Here is a 21,873-nt window from a genome sequence, read left to right as displayed (position 1 = left end):
CTAAGCAACTAAATGTTAAGAAAATAATACAAGATTCTGCCCAATTAAGATCCCAAAAGAGAAATATAATACAGTATATTAAAATTACTTGTTTTTGTTATTTTTGATATAGTGAAATCCACCTTTAGTATGCAGTACAGTTCCTTATGAATCATTTCTCTTTATTGTATCAAATACAAATTACATAATGATAACGACACTTCTTTCTTCAGTTACATCATTGCCAATACTGCTGTAGTATTATGTGTTTTTAATCAATGTCATTTTATTTTCACGTTTACAAAACATTTGACAACAGTGGCTCCTGTAACACACACGTACTGGTACTGCATACTAAAGGAGGATTTCCTTACTTCAACATGTGATGAAAACAGCTTTGTGATGATTACTATCAGTAATTGCCATATATAATCTTGTATATAAACGTCTACGCATGGAAGTGTGTGTGTCTGTCTGTCCAGCCCAGAAGAGAGAGGTGGAGTCGGGCTAAGGGCTCCACTTCTGAGGATATGTAAGCGATACCAGCATGTCAGCAAAACGAAAACTCCGAAAAAAGTCACTCACTTAGCCGCTAATACAGAAGCGAGGTGAATGCATCGCCCAAAAACGGTATCCCTTTTACTTTTCCTCCCATCGCTAATACACAAGCGAGGCGAGCACATCGGCAAAATGAAATCTCCAAAGAAAGACAAAGTCGCTTAGCTGCTAATACACAAGTGAGGCGAGCATGTTGGCAAAACGAAACCTCCTAGGAGAGAGATGCCAAAGAGTAGTTCCTTTCAATTACCTGACATCTCTATATTGCATTTTTTTTTCTTAGTTTTCAGTAGTTTCTAGGACCCTGGGCTTTTTATTGCACGGGCTTACACAGTTAGTTTTTATAATAAATGTTAAAAAGCATTGTAATTCTCGTATATTTATAAAAATTAGTGGGCCATTTCACAAATGATGCACACATTGGTAGCAATGCACAGTGCAAATGACATCACTTGTAGTTAAAGACTTCAGAAATCAAATTGTGTGTTAGTTATATTATACAGTTTTATATTTTTTGTTTGAACAAAATTTTTGATATGCATATACAGTATGTATATTGATGTACCTAATCTTAGGGGCCTCATTAAAAACTTTCGTACGGTCCCCGTGCTGTCTAGTTATGGCCGTGTCAGTCAGTCGGTCACCACTGGGATTCTCAGAGCCTGATCTCCATCATCCTGCCACCTGCCTTTGGTTCAGAAGGACCCTGTGATGATGTGGTTCTGCTCCATGCTCCTACTTCTCCTCTGGGAGCCTCTCGAACCCACCACCGTTGGTAATGTAACCAGATGAACTGGCAGATGCGGACAAACCACTCTTGGACCAAGGGGAAAGTACAAAAGTGCTTTTTATTAAAAACAATCAAAAAATCAAAACAGTGTCCATGGTGCGGTGCTTCAAAAATGGTTCAGAAATAAATAATCGTAAAAATGTCAAGTGATAAGTGGAGGTTAAAATCCCAATAAATAATTCCATTTAAAAACCGAGTGTTAAAATACTGGCTGGATGCTGTACTTTTAAAACACCCAGTGCCTTCTACCTTCTACCTGGTGGCTCCCCTGCTTCTCCCATCGGGCTTTGCAGCAGGGGAGTCACCCTACCTGCAGCTGCAGCTGACTTTCTCCTGCTGGTCCAGTAGCCTTCCATCCCCTGGCTACATACAGCTCCCGCTGGACCGAGACTCGGGTTCCCCCAATGGCCAGGGTGCTCACATTGGGGCTCAAGTTCCCAAGCCTTCCCTACTCCCGCTGCCTTTTTGGCCTTACGTGGTGAGCCATCCATGATCCTGGTCACTCCTGCTCCTCTGAAAAGCTCAGCAGGAGCGACCCAATCCATCTGCCCTGAGTGTCGGCCAAACACTCTTTCAGGGCTCTCCTTCCAGCTGCCTGCCTTTGCTCAAGCGAGCCTGCTCTCACTTTCCCTGGCTCTCCACTTCTCCACCCTTCTTTTCTCTTAACCGCCATCCTTCTCTCTTTTCTTTTTTCTTCTCCCTCTCCGCACTCACGCTTCTCCTACTTAAAATGGGGACGTGGCACAGGTGTGTCAATCAGCAGCTCCTGGCATCAATTGCAGACATGGGCGATCCCGCATCTGTTCACTTCAGTGCAGAAACAACCGTATCACTCCCAGGAACCGTTCCAGCCACACTACCACGCCCCCTCCTTAAGACGCAAGATTATTTATTTAAAAAACTGGTCATTCGTTTAGAGCCAGTGGACCCGCTATACCACAGACCCCTGGAGAACTCGATTGTACCCGCACCTCCATATTGTTCAGCAGGGGTGACCCACCTTTGGAGCACCACTCCCTTCACACCTTTGTGGGACCTCCAATTCTCTCTGTCTAATCTCCACCCCACTGACACATTCTCTAGATACTTTCTTTTCTTACATGAACCACTCCTCTAACCTCCTCAGGCTCCTTTTCTACTATTGTGAGTGCAGATGCCTTGTTTAAGGCCCCTGGAGCGTCAATGAGGAATCTGAAGGAGCTAATGACACATTGACATGCAAATGCACTTAGTCAATTTCCTCATTAACTACTCAAAGGAATGGATGGCTATGCAGATTCTCTCACCCACACCCACCTAACCTGAGGGCACTGGTTCTGTACTAAAACAAACACACAACACCACAAACCTCTGACGTGCTTCATCACAAACATATAAACTGAAGTGGATGTTTAGAGAATCTGTCTATTTTATGATAATGAGTAGGTGAACCTGATGAAATAGCCACTCCATATGTGTGGTGTTCCACTTTTGAGTATCCAGAAAGAATCTGCTGGACCACACGGCATAGGCAGAGTTCACCCATTTCCTTAGTTTCTGCTGACCCCCATGAATTGCCTGCTGGCAAAAGGGAAAGTAAATAACCATGAGAACACTGTTAACAGGACCAGGGGTCTCGTTTATGAAATGTGAAAATATGCACACGCCAAAAAACAGGAAAATGCATACATACAAAAAAAAAATAGATAAATAAAACCTGCCGTTCACACATTTCCACTTTATAGATCACAATCAGCTTGTAAATTTGTATAAGTGAATGCCCCTCCAACACCACCCTGAAACATGCATGCTAATCAAGCTCATACATATGCAATCACAATACTACAAAACCTTATTGGCTGGTAGAGCAGCCTTGCATCAAGGCCCCGCCTCCTGCATTTGAGGAGTGCTATACTTAGCTCCACATCTGAGCACGGAAGAGCATGTGTGGAATTATAGCATTTTTCCTCTGTGTTCATGGAGTTAGGGAAAGGCATATGGCACTAACGTTTGAGCAGGTAGCCACTGTCACCTGGAACATGCAATGACATCACTGCTGTTACAACGAATAGACCTTATGAAACGATGAGTAACCCAGCCAGTTACCTACCAAGAAACCAACCGTCACATCTAGCAAAGCTACTTTTCCTCAAAATAAATATATCACGGGCTGTGCCAGGCCACCAAGCTCAAACATTTGTTGGTCACATCTTGGTATCACAGATGACTTGTGCTTTAATGAAATGTAATTGTTTATGGTTAACATTATTGTCTTCGTTCTTGCTAGGTGCCTTTATTGCAATATGAGTGCTGTCAACTGCGTAATTGACAGACATGCCTGCAAATTGCCTTTTTTTCTGTAATGTTTTGTGTATGTGCACCCACACCAAATGAAAACTGAATGTAGCACCTTATCAGTCCATTAATGGCTTCCAGCAGCTTCCAGAGTGAAGCTTGTTTGAGATATTCCTGACCTGTCGGCCAGATACCTGAGAAGTGACAACATGTTACGCTATATGTACGTGCACCCACACCATTTGAAAACTAGACACAGCACTTCGCCGGCTGGTTAAAGTCTTCTTGCATGGTGGAGTGAAGTTTGTCGGAGATATTCCTGTCCTGTTGGCCAGTTCTCTGAGACGGGACAACAGGCAGCTGACATAAACTGACAAAAAACCCAAAAAAGTTCTTCAGTGGAAATACACAACATTATCCCTCTTAAAAGGGAACAAAAATGCAGTGTACATCATATTCGACACTTCTGTGGTTGAGTACGTTTGTCACATCAACACAAATTATAATAATGGAATTATTATACGCACGAGTCGTCATTTAGTTAGTTTGGCTGCATTTCTCTGCTTGACTGAGGATGTCTTCATTTCCAAAATTTCTCCAAAATGTTGCGTAGGTATGGTTTAGAGTTGACATTGTGAAGGCTAGGGGGCACCACAAAGCCCCAAACCCCAAGCTCAAACTCACAAACACTGACCCGGCTTCAAATCAAATGGGTTTTTATTACACAAGTACCTTGTACAATGATTAAACACTGGATTTCTCTTCTTTGTCTCCCCCTCTCTCTTCATCAAACTGCTACTCCTCCAACTGAGTGTTGCCTATCTCCGCTCCCATCACGACTCACCTGGACAAGGCAGTTCAGTTCATTTTATGTAAGACCCAGGAGTACTTCACCCATTGGAAGCACTCCTAGGTCATATGGAAGCCCCAAATAATAGGGAAGGTAACTCAATTACCGGACTACAATTCATGGCATTCTCTGCAGGTGTCCGAATACCAATATCTCGGGTTGCTGCCATCTAGAGATCTGGGGGACAATGCTGCAGGAATTACTGCTCTCCCTTTTCCTTCCATATTATGGGCATACGGACCCCAAACCAACTCCAGCTCCCGATGGTCCCTCCATTATTTTACATCAGCTGGTCAGAAAGACTTCTTTCTCTCCCACCTTCCAGTTCAACATTTGTTCCGTCCGTGCAGTAAATCAACCCTGTTCCTGGCTGGGGTGCATATCCGTTTCATGCAACATAAATACTGTATACGCATGTTCCCCTGTCAATTTATCTTTTATAAATCCTGACATTTGCATGGGAAGTTGCGTATGGACATTTCGAGCCTCTTTTCAAGCTTATGCCAGCTTTAGAAAAGGGGCAACAGAGGATGTGCATGAGTTTGAGACACTGTAAGGTGTGGACAACAGACAGACATGCAGGACACAGGGTAAAAGCACCTAGAAGATATTTCAATTCTTTTTTCCTCCTTTTCAGTGCCTCCAAGCACCACAGCCACAATAAACGCAAAGTAAATCACAATTCTCAATAATAAATACAAATCTCTTGCCTCCACACCTCCCAGCAAGCGTTGTCCACCTCCTCCAAACTCTGGCTCGCATGCTGAGTTTACAGCAGTCCTTTATATAGTCCTTGACCCAAAAGTGCTTCTGTTCTTCCTTCAACGTGTCTTGTCAGCACTTCCGGGTCAGATGGAGGACTTGAGTTTTCTTCAGCCCAGAAGTACTTCAGAGCTTCCGTCATCATGACTTGGAAGTATTTCCGGGCTATGGATGAAATACAACTCCCCCGGTCCTCTTACAGCATCCCCTGGTGGCACCCACAGTACCCAGCAGGGCTGTGGTATTACACTACATGTCCCATAGTTTCCTGCAGGAATCCGGGGCACCGCTAGAGTCCAGGGAAGCTGGCATCTAGTGTTTTTGGGGGAGGCAGCATCCTTGAAAAGCTGCCTTCCCCCATCTTTCCATTGTATGGGGGGTCCCGGCTGGGATGAGCTGCTGGCTGTCTCTTAGAAAGGAAAGCCAGTGTCTAACACTCACAGATGGCGCTGGCAAAAATACGAAAGGCCCATCTGTAAATGAAGTCGAAACAAGAATGTGCCAGAGGTCATTAACTAAAAGACGTATTGTCACCAAAACCGAGACGCCAAAGCTGTACATAAAACTGAGGAGTGGAACGCTATGAGCTGTGAACCAGAAGACTTAACTTACTGACAGCACAAAGACTGAATGCATGTCTACACCACAGCAGCCGTAGCCAAATCTGAAGTGTAAAACTGGGATTAATAACAAACCAAGAAATATCAGAAGCCAGCAACTAGAAGGAAAACTGCCACAAAAATCTGGACTCAGAACAGTATGAAATCCTGAAGAGGAGCTGTCTCCAAAATCTAGATCTGAAAACATACCAAGACCTGAAAGTGAGCTGCCACCAAAATCTAAACACAAGCTTTTTGCTGGAGCCGAAATGGAAGTTGCTGTGAATAAAACACCCAAAGATGTTCACCCGTAAGGGCTCAAGTTACAGTTGTTTGACGGGTGGGTCTGGCTTCTCGAGCCATGCATTGAATGGGTTAAAAAGTCAAGTAACTATTACGTCATGCATAGTGAATACTGAAAAGAAGCTCTTAGCAACAGTGCAGTGCCTTCTAGTAACACAATTGCAAAATGCCAAAGCTACACGACAGAGACGTAATGCACTTCAAATTAAATCGTAAAAGAATTTTTACTGTATATTTTTAATACAAAGCATTTGTGTAATAATACTTCATGAAGTTAAGAAATGTATCCGCAGAAAAAAAAAATGAACAAACTGTCCCAAATAATAATGACATTTAGATGAAAATACCAAGGGAGTATAAAGACCCACCAGAGACCCCTTGGTAAACCCATCCATCCATCCATTATCCAACCCGCTATATCCTAACTACAGGGTCACCGGTGGTCTGCTGGAGCCAATCCCAGCCAACACAGGACGCAAGGCAGGAAACAAACCCCAGGTTGGGCGCCAGCCTACCGCAGGACGCACACACACCCACACACACACCAAGCACGCACTAGGGACAATTTAGAATCACCAATGCACCTAACCTGCATGTCTTTGGACTGTGGGAGGAAACCGTAGCACCCGGAGAAAACCCATGCAGACACGGGGAGAACATGCAAACTCCACGCAGGGAGGACAAGGGACTCCTCGGTGCCTTACTGTACCTCCTTAACAGAAAGACCAAAGGGTTAATCATACTTTGAACAATGCAGCATGAGGACATCCGGTCGTTTAATGCAGCACAGTGTTTCTCAGTTTTGATGAGACATAATCGATTCATCGCCCCACAACTCACAAACAGTAGATCGTTTCATTGAACGAGAAAGATGTGGGCTCCCCCTGGTCATTTTGGTGCATGGATGATACTCCATCATTTCATCATGTGAGGGAGGGCAGGGCTTGTCATCACGGGCCCCTGGGTGTGCACCCAGAATGCCTTGATAGTAGATTCACCCCAGGTGAGGGGTACTGACTTCCCATATTCATATTTTGGATAACAAACAGTCAGTGGCCAGGGGTGATTAAGAAGGGTAGCAGAATGTTGTGTTGGACAGCATAATGTTTAAACTGCACAGATGGGAAATCAGATGCAGAGATAGCCCATAGAGTGCAGTGTGGATGGAACAACTGGAAGGTAGAATCAGGAGTCTTGTGTGATTGAAGAATTAAGGCAAAGGTTAAAGGTCAGGTTTTTAAGACAGGGGTAAGGCCATAAATGAGGTATGGAGCTGAGACACGGACAGTGAAAGGAGTGCAGGAGAAGAAGTTAGATGTGGCAGAAATGAGAACATTGAGACGGATATGTGGAGTTACAAAAAAGGACAGAATAAGAAATGAGACAATCAGAGGTACAACAAAAGTGGGAGAGACGTCTAAGAAGGTACAGGAAGGTAGAGTGAAGTGGTATGGACATGTGATGAGGAATATGTGGGCTAAAGAGTGATGGGAGTGGAAGTCCAGGAGAAGAGAAAGTGAGGGAGGACACTGCTTTAGTTTGCTGGAATTTTAAGTTTTAAGTACTATTTTTTAATTCAAATGTCAACAAGTTATGAAATGTGTCCAGGGGTGTCCAAACTTTTGCATGGCACTGCATGTGATTATCACGAGAGTCATGATAAGGAATGGAAAGCCAGTGGTGCTCAAAGTCAGTATTTGTAGTTTTAGGTTGCATGAGCATTAAGAAGTCGTATGGCGTTAAAAGTTTTTACTCTTTGTAGTTTCTGTCACGATGGGGGGCGGTTGTATTATACAGTAGGTCGTTATATGTTGAGGTTATGTAATAGTTGCTCCATCATTCCTCTTGACAAAAGTTTAAAGTTCATTTAGAAACTTAAACCTTTAATGAAAAACACTGAAGCCTGAGTTTGGCCGCTGTGCTCATCAAGAGATAAGATCATTGAATTTTATTATCTTTTAACTTTTTAATTGTCTCTAATGCATGTATTAAGTCATTATTTGACCCCTTAAACTTCCTGTCAGCATTTCCCACATCCAACAAGTACTCAAGGTGCTGCCACAACGGTAAAGTAGCTTTACCACCCTTGCGGGTGCCACCTATGTCTTTACAACAGCTTCTTACACAGCAAACATCAGAAGCTAAAAATTATCGTGAACACATTCGAGAATTCAACCCTTCTCTAGCGTTTGCTTCCATGGGTGCACAGATAACTCAACCTCCTGGCCACGGACCATACTGTTTTAAAATACACGGGCAAATTTATCACCAAATCTCTCCACTATACGCTAACACTTCTACCTCTCCAGGATATGGACAGTTGTATGTTTTTGACACAGCACAAGTTACTAAAGTACGATTACAAAATAAAGCAAATTCTGCATGCAGCAAAAATGTACTTCACCAGCTAGATTCCATGCTCAGAACCATCAACCCCTTCGCTAAATCATACAAACACATGCATGAAATCGCTCAGTCCAATCCAACAGCATCTGTACAAATGGTTTTCAAGGAAACCCCTAGGCAGGATTTACGACGATACAATGTCCTGACATGTCACACCGATGTTGCAGCGATTTTCGTTGGAGAAGATGGCGAAACGTCTGCCGAAAAGGACATTTGCATCTATCCCATAGGCAACTCCTGTAAATAGATTTCCACGCTCAATATGAATTGCGATCCTATGATTTATCCACTTTTATTCCCTTACGGAGACATTGGCTGGCACAAAGATTTACAACATATTCCCGATAAAAGAACCGCCAAGCGAATAAGGCTTACTCAATGCCAATTTTACACTAACAGATTAGCAATGAGGAATACATTTATATATTTTGCACTCCAGCTGCAAACTATTCCAACAGTATGTCGTAGGAGCGTATGTTAAAACAGAGGGCGCGCATCTCAACTATCTCAGATTACATCAACAAGATCTGTGCGTTGAATTATCAGATGCACTGCAAGCAAACGCTGAAAATAACGTTCGTGTAGGCTAAATGATCATATTACCATCCACATTTCCAGGAAGTCCAAGATACATGCAACAAAACTATCAGGATGCCATGGCCATAGTATGTAAATTCGGAAAGCCTGATTTATTTATCACTTTCACATGTAATCCTGCTTGGCTGGAAATTCTATATGCACACTGCGTCTTTCAAGAAGTATTTATTTCTTCTTGATTTCTGAATTCCTTTCTCACCGTTTTCCGTTCATGTTCTTACACCGCCGTATGCTATGGCGGGCGTTGGCTAGTATAAATGATTAGGCATGATGAGAGACAGCGCGAGCAGGGTGCCTTATTGCAAATGAGGACAGCCGGCAGGTACGATGGGCGGGGTTACGAAAAACAGCATTGACCAATAGGATGAATGGATGAGTGAAGGGAGGCGACTTCCCGGACAGAAAATCTACAGGGTGTGGCGCTGAGGAGGGTGGAAATAGAAAGTGGTTGGAGAATCGAGAAGGGTCTAGCTGCAGCTTGCAATACCTATGATATAGATCAGGTAATGCCCACAACATCAGTCACAAAACGCCCTTTGACTCAGATAACCCTCCTACAACCCTAATCTTAACCATAGTGTAATGGGGCCCTAATGTTAATCATAGTCTAATGTGATGGGTGTTAACGTGACTGAAGTTGAGGGCGTTTCGTGATATTAGGGCATTACATGACTGACCTCGTAGGTAGTGCAGTCTGCAATTACACTCTGTTGGGGGAGAATCAGAAAGAAGAAGGCAGATTAGCAAGAGCGCTTATTATATACAGTAGAGGCTAAGCGTGGGTGACAGGCGCAGCGGTTATGAGTGAAGGTGTTGCTTCGCATCGAGCTGAAAATGGGAGGCAGAACAGTCAGTGGCCTCTTCTGGGTGTTGGAAAAGCTGGGTGCGCGAAATCGCCAAAGCAGCCCATTTAAAGCGTTGCCACCCCAGCCGTAACCGTGGGGGAGATTGTACCGTCCGTTTAGTACACAGCAGTGATATTTTCATAACGAAAACAAGAACTAGAACTAAAAATATTGTTTTTCGTTTTACAAGAACGAGAACTGAAATTAAGGCAAACAGAGAAACTAAATAAAAATAAAAATTAGTGATATGTGAACGAACTAAAACGAGAACGAAAATTGAGTAAAACGAAAAAAATAGCAATAGCATTTTCATTCAATCTGGTTCAGTCGTCCAGAGGGGTTGTTTGTAGGTCGCCCTGAGAGTTCAGTTACGTTGGGATGTTCACTATGCGGTGATCTTGTATCTTAGGCTTACTATAGTCACGTGGCGCAAACTTCCATTAAAGACCATTGTTTGTATGTTGCGCACATTTGGTTCATCGGCTTGAAGCAGTAAGCACGTGTGGGTAATGATGGCGAGTTTTGCACAAGTGTTTGTGGGTATAGAAAGCGAAAAAGTAACGTGTGGAAATACTTTAATTACAGCGCAGATGATAAAAGCAAATGTAGCGTGCGAGAAGAAGAAAAATTTTAAACACAGAACTAAATAAAAATAAAAATTGTTGACTCCACTGAAAACTAGAACGAAATAAAAATAAAACAAAAACTAAAACTACAATTAATATCAGAACTAAAATATCAGTGAGTACCCTTTTCCTCGTTTTGGACCTCACACCCCAATAAACCATTCTTTTATGCCTTCACTGACTTGCAAGTCTCCTTTCCTCTACTCCTAAAAGTAACAAATACAGACAAGCGCACATTTTGAAGGAAAGACTGCTCAGTGAAGACAAACAATGAACGGCACGCTGCAGACCACCTTTCCGCATATCTAAAAACTTCAAAGAAGCTTTCAAAGCCGCACATATTTCATGCACTTGTATCACATTAACTTTACACAGATGGTGTACACACTTAAACATAAGCGTGCCAAAGTGGTCCTTCAGAACGATGCTATCAGGGAGCTATATCCGCTTCCCAAAAGAACCACCCTTATGAAGTCTCCAGAAATAGCCTTTATTTGTTTGGATCTGTGACAGGCTCCATAAACGGATGATAACAGATTTATGAATAGACTTGTGGCGACATGATGTGTTAATGCAATCAACATGTGACTTTTTTAAATTTCAAAACCGCATTCTGTAATATATATGCCATTTATATGAGCTATTTTATTAGGATGTACCTGAATATTGTCAAGTTTTCCCACCGTTTACATGCTGGGTCCACCACAACAGATAACGACGTCACACACCGCGTCCAAACACCTTGTGTTACGGTGTGAGAATGCGCAGTAATCACTACCGGCGCAGGACCATATAGAGCGGGGGGTCAAACTCCACGCCTGGAGGGCCGCAGTGGCTGCAGGTTTTCATTTTAACTCTTTTCCTAATCAGTCACCAGTTTCCACTGCTAATTACATTCTTTTCCTCTTCATTTGAATAGCCGTTTTTATCAATTCAGTGCTCTGAATTGATTCTTTTCTTCATTAAATGACAGCCAAATAGAAATGAGACATGAAACAAGCCAACAGCTGACTAGCTAAATTGGGGCTTCAGATGCCAACCAATTTCACTCCAATCCCTTTCATAATGAGAAGCTGATTCTTGCTGTTAATTAAACTTATTATTTTATTCCATGGCTTGTTGCTGCCAACATTCAGCCACAGCACACATTTCCAAAACTGCTGATTTTCTGGTTGTGCTAAGAACACCATCAAAATGTTTTGGTGACTTGAAAGATCAGCTCACCTGTGCCCATCACACAATATCTGAAAATAAAGAAAGGTGAAGGTCTCAGTAAGGCTGGTCATGTGCCGGCTTGTTTCGTGTCTCACTCTTATTTGGCTGCTAATTAAGGAAAAAGAAACAACAAAGGTGCCCGAGTCAAGTTAATTACAATTAAGATAAAAGAAGTTAATTAGCTGCAAAAACTGGTCAATAATGAAGAAGATGGTTAGAATGAAAACCTGCAGTCACTGCTGCCCTCCAGGACCAAGGTTCAACACCAGTGATATAGAGGACATTTCGACTGATTCTGTTATGCACTCATAATTAGGCTGACCAGACGTCCGTTTTTTTCTGGGACATTCCCAATTTATGCATCGCGCCCCGTTTAATAATTAGATTACAGCCTAATATCCCGTTATTAATAGGCTAGTCATTTAATAAACGCCCACAAAACTTAAAAAGGCTCTTCAATTTAATGTCTAATACTGTGCACAAAACTCCAAGGGGGTCCAACTCTTCTAGTCAATACATGTCTAAAACATTTGTTGACCTATACATGATCGCTTGATTGATGACTTGTGCCCCGTTTTGGGATTATGCCATGTCTGTTTATTGGTATTTCCTTTCAATTTGTCTTTACTTAATAAAACATTGATCACAATAAAAAATCTGGATCTTCTATTATAATCAAAACTTTCATATTACATCTTTTATAGAAATATCACCAAGTACTTTAGAGACCGCTGCAAAAAAAACATATATTACATTTTTTCTATTATGAATGTCAACTCATAGCAATTTTCAAATAAAGGGCCGTAGTATTTATTTATTTTTACAGCTGATGCACAAGCAGATCACAATCACACAATGAGGGGATTAACTGGAAACTCCGTGGTTTCAAGTCTAAGGACATTAGCAGTAGCTGTTATTATTATGATTAATTACTTATTTGGCTGACACCTTTATCCAAGGCAACATGCAGCATGTAAGAGATACAATCAGTTACATGTCTTTTGTTTTTCCATTTGGAGCTCATGCAGGTGAAGTGACCACTACGCCACACTGCCTGCTATGTGCAGCTATATACATATCTGTATGGGACCACTTACAAGTGAAGTGGCTGGCTCATTGTCACGGCTCTATTCAATAAGGGCTTGCACAAAAAGGCGAGCTTCAAAAGGGCGACCTCAATTGAGCACGGCGAATAAAGGCGTTTGTAGATAATTTAGTTCAAATGGCTCTGGAATATGTGAAGAGCAACAAAGGTGCAGATCTACTCGTAGTCGAAGGCTACACATTCAGAAAGGAGAAAACTATCAACGGGAAACACATCTGGAAATGCACTGAATATAGGATTGGAAAATGTTCGTCTCGCTGTCATACCAAAAATGGATTATTCGTCAAGAGACCATCTACGCACAACCATGTTCCAGATGTGGCGAAGATCGAAAAAAGGAAAGCAATAGTGGACATCAAACAACGAGCAACTTCTTCTACTGACGGACAGCAGGAACTCGTGGCTACAGCAACCCAAGGTCTGTCATCAGCGGTCGTTGGACAACTTCCTGTTTTTCGTCACCTTAAACAAACTGTCCGTCGCGTTTGGCGTGTCAATGAGGCACCAGTGTCAAACCCAACTAGTCTGGACAACTTGACTATACCTGTTGAATATTCTACAACTACTGGAGGTGAGCAATTTTCTGTAATAACTTTGTTGCGTTTGCCTTTATTCGCTGCGCCCAATTGAGGTCGCCCTTTTGAAGCTCACCTTTATTTACGCGCCCTTATTAAAGGATACCCATAAGGTCACACCGTATGAGTAGCAGGATCTGAAACTCCAAACTCAGGGTTTGAAGTCCAGAGCCTTAAGCTGAGACACACTGGATGTTATTTACACCTCCATATATGACCACTCGCTAGTGAAGTGACGTACTCAGGATCACAAAGTGTAAGTAGCAGGATTTGAACTGACGACCTCAGGGTTTGAAATCCAAAGCCTTAACCACTATGACGCAATGGGTGTTATATACACCTCCATATATGACCACTTGCAAGTGAAGTGGCTTGCTCATGGTCACACAGTTTGAAGTCTAAAGCCATAACCACAATGCCACACTGATTCCTATAAACACTTCTGTATGTGACCACCAACCTGTAAAATCTTGCTGGCCTTTCTTTCTCTTGACCCACAAAGTCATCATTTGTTATGAGAGGTTGTTGGTTGCTAATGTTATAAGTTACAGTCTTTGAGTTGTGTCTTTCATGGTGAGTGCAAATACGACATATTTCACAACATGTTTGTATTTTTATATAGCGCCTCACATACTATGCTGAATGCTTTAAACACTTTTAACAAAGACTTATGCTTATTTTATGTACCACCTGCAATTGCTCTTCCTGCTTTGAATTAGCGGTCCTTAATCTTGACCTTGCTTACTCTTGTCCCCAAAGTTCTGCCCTCATGGTTGTTTGCTTTAATGAAATTTTGACTTATTTGCTGTTTTACTTGACTGTTAACTACATTCAGCGGATGTTTATCTGACATGCAATCACATGCACTACACAACACTGACTCATAATGAGCTATGATAATGACTGATAATGTAGTGTTTATTCCAGAAAGAAACAATTACCCTGGAACATTGTCAGACTTGCTTAAGACAGTTCAGGGTTGCAGGGTTCAACAGCCTATCCAGCAGCAATAATTTGAAATCATGGATTAGCCTAACTTGTGTCTTTAGGTATGTGGGAGGGAGAACATGCAAACTCCACAAAGACAATGTCTGGGCGCAGCAAACACATGTGGGACGCTGGATCTCTGTGGTGGCAGAATAAGCCTTAGAAAATGAAATATCTTGCATAATACCCAAAGTATGCGTGGATATGCCTTTTAGTATAGTGTAACATATCTTTAAGTGTATATCTGAAATATTAGCATATTTCCCTTAATAAATTGTAATGATCTCATTTCCAAAAATATGGGGCGTATAAGCCATACTGTGTGTCCATATCCACAGCAGATCATTTGTGTGCTGCACACTGTCTTCCCAATGCTTCTAATTTATTTTGAACTCCCTGTAACTCATTAAAAGTTGCTCATATCAGTCACCGCACCAGCATATGTAGGCTTCAATTAACAGGGCTTACTTCCATCCATCCATTATCCAACCCGCTATAACCTAATTACAGGGTCACGGGAGTCTGCTGGAGCCAATTCCAGCCAGCACAGGGCGCAAGGCAGGAAACAAACCCTGGGCAGGGCGCCAGCCCACCGCAGGGCACACACACACCCACCCACACACCAAGCACACACTAGGGACAATTTAGAATCGCCAATGCAGCTAACCTGCACGTCTTTGGACTGTGGGAGGAAACCCACGCAGACACGGGGAGAACATGCAAACTCCATGCAGGAAGGACCCGGGAAGCGAACCCAGGTCTCCTTACTGCAAGGCAGCAGCGCTACCACTGCGCCACCGTGCCATCAGCTAGTGATATATATTTTCAAAATATACTTTATATATTTTTCTATTTCTAACTTGCTTAGTCCTGAACAGGGTCATGAGGGGTTCTGGAGCCTAACCCAGCTAGCATAGGGCGCAAGACAGGAACAAACCTCGGACATGGCGCCAGTCCATCACAGGGCAAAAACACTCATATATACACACACAAATACACACTCACACACTCATACACACACCTGGCCAGTGAAGCATCGCCAATTCACTTAATCACCATGTCTTTGGCCTGTGGGTGGAGACCGGAGCAGTGCATGTATCACCGCTGCTCCTGGCTCCAGTCAATTAAGCCTAATCTTCCTCTTTTTGCTCTGGAGCCTTTGACCCAATACCATGCTGTGTGAGTGTTTATTCCTCCGCCTGGACACAAAGGCCATGATGTCATTTATCTTGTGTTTCAATCTGTCAGGGCATATTGTACAAAGAATTTTGTTAAAATTATATAATTTTGTCCTTTGGTTAGGAATGTGGTCTGTTTGGTTTTTAAATGTTTTTTGTATAGACATCCTCTTTAAAACTACCATTCAATGGTTTTGCACAAAGAACCCACACAACACAATTGACAAAAGCAACACAAGTTCAAATAAAGGCCACACAAGATAAGATTAACTGCAGTTCTGAAATTCTTGGCTGTCATTCCTGTTCATTTTGCACTGTCATGTCACGCACAACTATGTATATAAATGGCGTCTGGTGATGCCTCCTCTATGTGGCATCAAATCTCAGTCTAGACTCTCTTCATATGTAGCACCCGGCTGGTGAAACGAGCAGTCCACCTCCATATGAGCTGCCAACTCCCTCCGTGTGTTGGAGACACAGTTGAAGAGTCTTGTTTGGTTAATTTCTGTCTAACGCTATTAGGTTGGGTACAGCTTAGCTACTAGCTAAACAAATGGGCTCAATGGACTGAATAGTCTCTTCTCATTCGTCAAATTTCTTATGTTCTTAAGTTTTTTCCTTGTAACTAAAGAAGTATCTATCTATCTATCTATCTATCTATCTATCTATCTATCTATCTATCTATCTATCTATCTATCTATCTATCTATCTATCTATCTATCATGAAGGCAAGGGGGCACCAGAGAGCCCTAAACCCCAACACGAACACACCAAGACAGTCCCGGGTTCAAACAAATGTGTGTTTTATTACAAAATACCTTGTATTCACAAGCACAAACACAAGTTGTCTCTCCTTCAATCACCTCTCCTCTCTCCACCGCACTGCCCTCCTCCAGTTGAGTGTTGCCTTCCTTTCTTCCAGCTCCGCTTCACCTGGACAAGGCAGCACAGTCTCTTTTATTGTGGACCCGGGAGTATTTCCAGTGGCATAATGTAGTCAGTTAGAAGCACTTCCGGGTCATAAGAAAGCCAGGGAGATCCTCCCCTGGCAGCGCCCTCTATCGTCCGACTGGGACCACTACAGGGCTGCTCCTCCGGAGTCCATCTCCTATGCGGCCCTGCAGGTGTCCCAGCTGGGACTCTATATAAAAGACACTACCACCAATCAAAGCGGGGGATGAACTGCTCCCTGCCATCGTCTATTGCAAGTCCTTGTATTTTTTGGGCATCCCATCCAGCACAGAAATCATCAGGCATCCCCAATTTAGTCCATCCTTCCGTTATGGCATCCCAGCCAGGTAAGGATTTCAGCTTCATCCTGGGGTATCTACACTGTCTGTAAATAGTCAGCTAACCAAATAAATGTGTTTTAGCTTGCTCTACTTTTGTCAAGATATCTGGAGTAAAAGTGTCTGCAAAACAAAGATATGCAAATTATTTCTTTTATCTAAGAAGTGCTGATTTTAAATAGTGCTCCACTTAGTGAGCTGCACCAGTCGATTAAAAGAAGTCTTGATTATAATGGGACTGAGCTGAATTACACTGCACCAAATTCTTAAAGCATTCTTGGAAACAGCACTTACATGTCATGTCATGAATAGCTTCATGAAGTTAGTTTCACAATACAGTACATCAAAGCCTGTCTCCCCCCCACTCCCTCCCTCCCACTTCTGATATACACCAGACTGCTTACAGAGTAAACCGGTCCACTGAAGATGCCAGAGCCATAGCTCTCCACACAGCACTGAGCCACCTAGAACACCAGGGACCTGTGTGAGGATGCTCTTTATCGACTGTAGGTTAGCTTTTATTACAATTATTCCCGATGTTCTAGTCAGTAAACTGTCTAACCGAGGTCTCTCTCTCTCTACTCTTCTGCACCTGGACAATGGTCTTTCTCAGCAACTGCCCTAAGACGGTGAAACTCGGCCCCTATTTTTTCCTCAACTCACTTACTCAGCACCAGTTCTCCTCAAGGCTGTGTGCTGAGTCCACTGCTGTTTGCCCTCTACACCCATAATTGCAGTTCAGTCCACTCTAATAACACTATTATCAACACTACATCTCAGAGGGGAACAAGTCTGCCTACAGAGAGGAGATCCTGAAATTTCAGCTTGGAGCTCAGTAAAAAACTTGACACTGAACACCATAACAACAAAAGAAATCATCTGTGACTTCAGGAAAATCAGCGCAGACATAGCCCCGCTCTACATCAACGGTGGTTGTGTGGAGAGGGTGCCAGCCTTCAAATTCTTGGGTACCTTCATTTGTGCTAACCTATGTTTAACTACAAACACCAAAGTGGTCATTAAAAAGGCACAGCAGTGACGTCACTTTCTTAGGAAGAACAATCTGGGTCAAAAAGCTGCTGGTGTGCTTTTACCGCTCGTCCATAGAGAGCGTGCTGACATTCTGTATCGCAGTGTGGTACAGAAGCTGCCCTGCAGCAGACGGGACGGGGCTTCAGCATCTCATCAATGCAGCTCAGAAGATTGTTGGCTGCTCACTGCCCTCCCTACAAGACTTGTATACTTCCACCTTGGCAGGGCAAAAACTATTTTGAAGGACCCCTCCTATCCTGATTTTCACTCTGTTTGACCTGTTGCCCATTGATAGGACCAACAGGTCCATCAAATCAAAGACAAACCAACTCAGGGACAGCTTCTTTCCCAGAGCCGTAACAACATTGAATCTCAACATGCACTGACCATCTCTCTCTGTCTCTGTCCTTCTCTCTTTTCTCTCTTCTTCTGTCTCTGTCACATGCACTCACCTCTTCTCTAGATGTGCAACAGTCGTCTGTGTAATAATCACAGTCAAGTGCAATTTTGGCTCTTATTTTCCATGTGCAATATTTTACATTATTAGTATTTTTGATATAGCAGTTTTATATGTAGTACTTTTATCGTTACTGTGTAAATGATTGATTGCTTCTCGTTGCATCTGAAGGAGTAGCTACTCCATAATTTTGTTATTCATGGTATAATGACAATAAAGACTTTTAAATTGTAAATGCGTAAGCTAAATGCGGCACATTAAAGCCCAGAGAATGGTGAATAGCAAGGAAGGGAGAGATGTTTTAGACGTTAATAAGATACAGTCAGCCCCCCAAATCATAAAGTATGCAAATGAAAAGACGAGCAAGTGCCATCACAATTAAATGATAATAAGATGAGTGTCGGACACTTGTGAGCTTATCTGTCTGCCTCATCAGGCCCATCATTTCATGCTCCTCGGCAGCACTCTCTAGGTCATCTAAAATGTAATCTCATTAGCTAGGTCAATGGTTATATTTTAATACAAGGGGGATTATCCTCACCAGATTGATCAATTCAGAATATTGCTGCCCAGTTAGGGCCTCTTACCAAGATATTCCACTTAAGACCAACATACCTCTGGAAATAATGGCCACCGAACATCAACAAGAGGAAGTTGTTGGCTGCACTGCTATCTCCATCCAAGTTGTACCACAGAAGGAATGGCACAAGAAATGATGGCAGCTCCTGTATAAACCAAGCAGCCTTGGCTGGCACCATAGGCATTGCCCTTCGGGTCTCCACATAGCGTCCATAATGTACACGTACAGACAGCTGCCTGATGAAGTATTGAACTCCGCCAAGAAGCAGGACTCCAGTAATGAAATGGATCATAAGCTCATTGCACTTCATTCTTTCTGGAAGATGATGAATGAAGTGATTCCAAGAGCTGTGAGCTAAATCCTGGAGATTAAGTAGCCTATCAGGAAAATGTAGTCCTGCTCATTTCCATAACTTATGCAAACCCCACCTCAAGAGGCTTCCCTGGAAGGCTGTAACCTGAGTCAACTGGCTGGCAGCGAGGAGCATGCGGAGCTCCAAGGGGTAGGCAGGTGGGTGGCATGAGATCATCACACTCGCAAGCTCTACTTTCTTTTCTGAATTTTCAGCAGACTTCCCTCAGTTTGTGTGAATTAGCAGGTCAAAAGTGGCAAACAGACGTGTGCTCCAGATTCAAACATTACATTGTGTAATCTGCTCACTGGAGCCTCATTCTGAAGAATGTTACCCTCTGGCATTCTTTAAGCAGATGGCCTACAAGTTCCCTCTCTTACAAGAATCGAGAAATTAATTGGCAAAGGTTTTTGTTATTTTCATTAGACGGAACTTGGGTGTAGTTAAAAGATGTCAGCTGTCCAAATCCTGGACGTGATCTTATTTAGATTTTTGCTCAGGGTTAACTAAAGCATATATTGCATGACTAATCTTGTTTCCCCATTGTGTTTTTAAACAGGGGTTCCCAAACATTATAAGATAAGACTCCCCTCGAAATGTTGTAACATCTTTTCAGGGCCTCCCTCTAATATAAATCTAATGTTGTGAATGAAAGCATTATTCTTGGCTGGGTCTGCAGAAAATAGTGGACCTGCCAATCAATGCAAATGCTTAATTACAGGAGAAAATTGGGGCACGTGTGATCAAATGATCTTTAGGCCAGGGGTTCTCAGCCTTTTTGTTAGTTTAAAGATAATAGCTAATCAAAGCAAATGCTAAACTGCAGCAGAAAATTGGAGTACGTGTGCTCAAATATGATGTGATATCTATGTCGCCTGGGGTTCTCAACTTTTTTATTGGTATAGGCTCCACAAGAATTGATTATAAATATTATTAGACCTACTAATCAATGCAAAAGCTTAACTACAGAAGCATATTGGGGTACGTGTGATCAAATGTCATGTGATATCTCTAAGCCAGGGGTTCTCAACTTTTTTATAGTTATAAAGATAATAATAGAGATGCTAATCAATGCAAATGCTGAATTACTGCAGAAACTGAGCCACGTGTGATCAGATGTAATTTGATATCTCTAAGCCAGGGGTTCTCAACCTCTTTATTGGTATAGGCCCCACAAGAATTGGTTGTAAATAATCGTAGACCTACTAATCAAAGCAAATGTGTAACTACAGAAGAAAACTGGGGTGCATGTGATCAAATGTGATGTGCTATTCTTAAGCCAACCTTTTTATAGTTATAAAGGTAATAATAGAGTTGCTAATTAATGCAAATGCTGAACTACAGCAGAAATTGAGCCACGTGTGCTCTAACTCAGGGGGTTCTCAACCTTTTTATTGGCATAGGCCCTAAAAGAATTGATTTTGGATAATAGTAGACCTGCTGAACAACACAAATGCTTAACTACAGAAGAACACTGGGTCACGTGTGATCAAATGTCACGTTATATCTTTAGGCCAGGGGTCCTCAACCTTTTTGTTAGTTTAAATATAATAGCTAATCAAAGCAAATGCTAAACTACAAAAGAAAATTGAGGCATCTGTACTTAAATATGATGTGATATCTATGCCACCCGGGGTTCTCAACCTTTTTAATGGTATAGGCTCCACAATAATTGATTATAAATATTAGTAGACCTGCTAATCAATGTAAAAGCTTAACTACAGAAGAAAATTGGGGTACGTGTGATCAAATGATGTGTGATATCTCTAGGTCAGGGGTCCTCAACCTTTTTTTACTGGTATAAAGATAATAGTAGACCTGCTAATCAATGCAAATGCTTAACCACACAAGAAATTTGGGGCACGTGTGATCAAATGTCATGTGATATCTTTAAGCTGGGGATTCTCAACCTTTTTATTGGTATAGGCTCTACAAGAACCGATTAAAGATAATAGTAGACCTGCTAATTATTGCGAATTCTTAACCACAGATGAAAGTGGAGTACGTGTGATCAAATGTCGTGTGATATCTCAACCTCTTTATTGGTATAGGCTCCACAAGAATTGATTGTAAATAATAGTAGACCTACTAATCAAAACAAATGCGTAGCTACAGAAGAAAATTGGGGTACATGTGATCAAATGTGATGTGCTATCCTTAAGTCAAACCTTTTTATAGTTAAAAAGATAATAATAGAGCTGCTAATGAATGAAAATGCTGAACAACAGCAGAAATTGAGCCACGTGTGCTCAGATGTAATATGATATCTCTAACTCAGGGGTTCTGAATATTTTTATTGGCATAGGCCCCACCAAAATTGATTGTGAATAATAGTAGACCTGCTGAACAACACAAATGCTTAACTTCAGAAGAAAATTGAGGTATGTGTGATCAAATGTTGTGTCAGGGATTCTCAACCTTTTTATTGTTCTAAAGATAATAGTAGATCTGCTAATCAATGCAAATTCTTAACAACAGAAGAACGTTTGGGCACAGGTGATCACATGTTGTATG

General features: G+C 42.2%; 1 protein-coding gene across 1 annotated transcript in view; it reads right to left on the bottom strand.

Moving 5' to 3' along the window:
* srd5a2a (steroid-5-alpha-reductase, alpha polypeptide 2a) overlaps nt 1-19,369 on the bottom strand; it is an 84,310-nt gene extending 64,941 nt beyond the window's left edge. The window contains exon 1 of the mRNA XM_028821109.2: nt 19,043-19,369. Within this exon, the coding sequence (XP_028676942.1) occupies nt 19,043-19,317 (275 nt within the window). The 5' untranslated portion in view covers nt 19,318-19,369. The remainder of the gene's footprint in view (nt 1-19,042) is intronic.
* Between the last annotated feature and the right edge of the window lie 2,504 nt (nt 19,370-21,873).

The sequence above is a fragment of the Erpetoichthys calabaricus genome, chromosome 15 (assembly GCF_900747795.2).
Source record: "Erpetoichthys calabaricus chromosome 15, fErpCal1.3, whole genome shotgun sequence".
In the NCBI taxonomy this organism is placed as follows: domain Eukaryota; kingdom Metazoa; phylum Chordata; class Cladistia; order Polypteriformes; family Polypteridae; genus Erpetoichthys; species Erpetoichthys calabaricus.
This window is presented reverse-complemented; position numbering and strand designations above follow the sequence as displayed.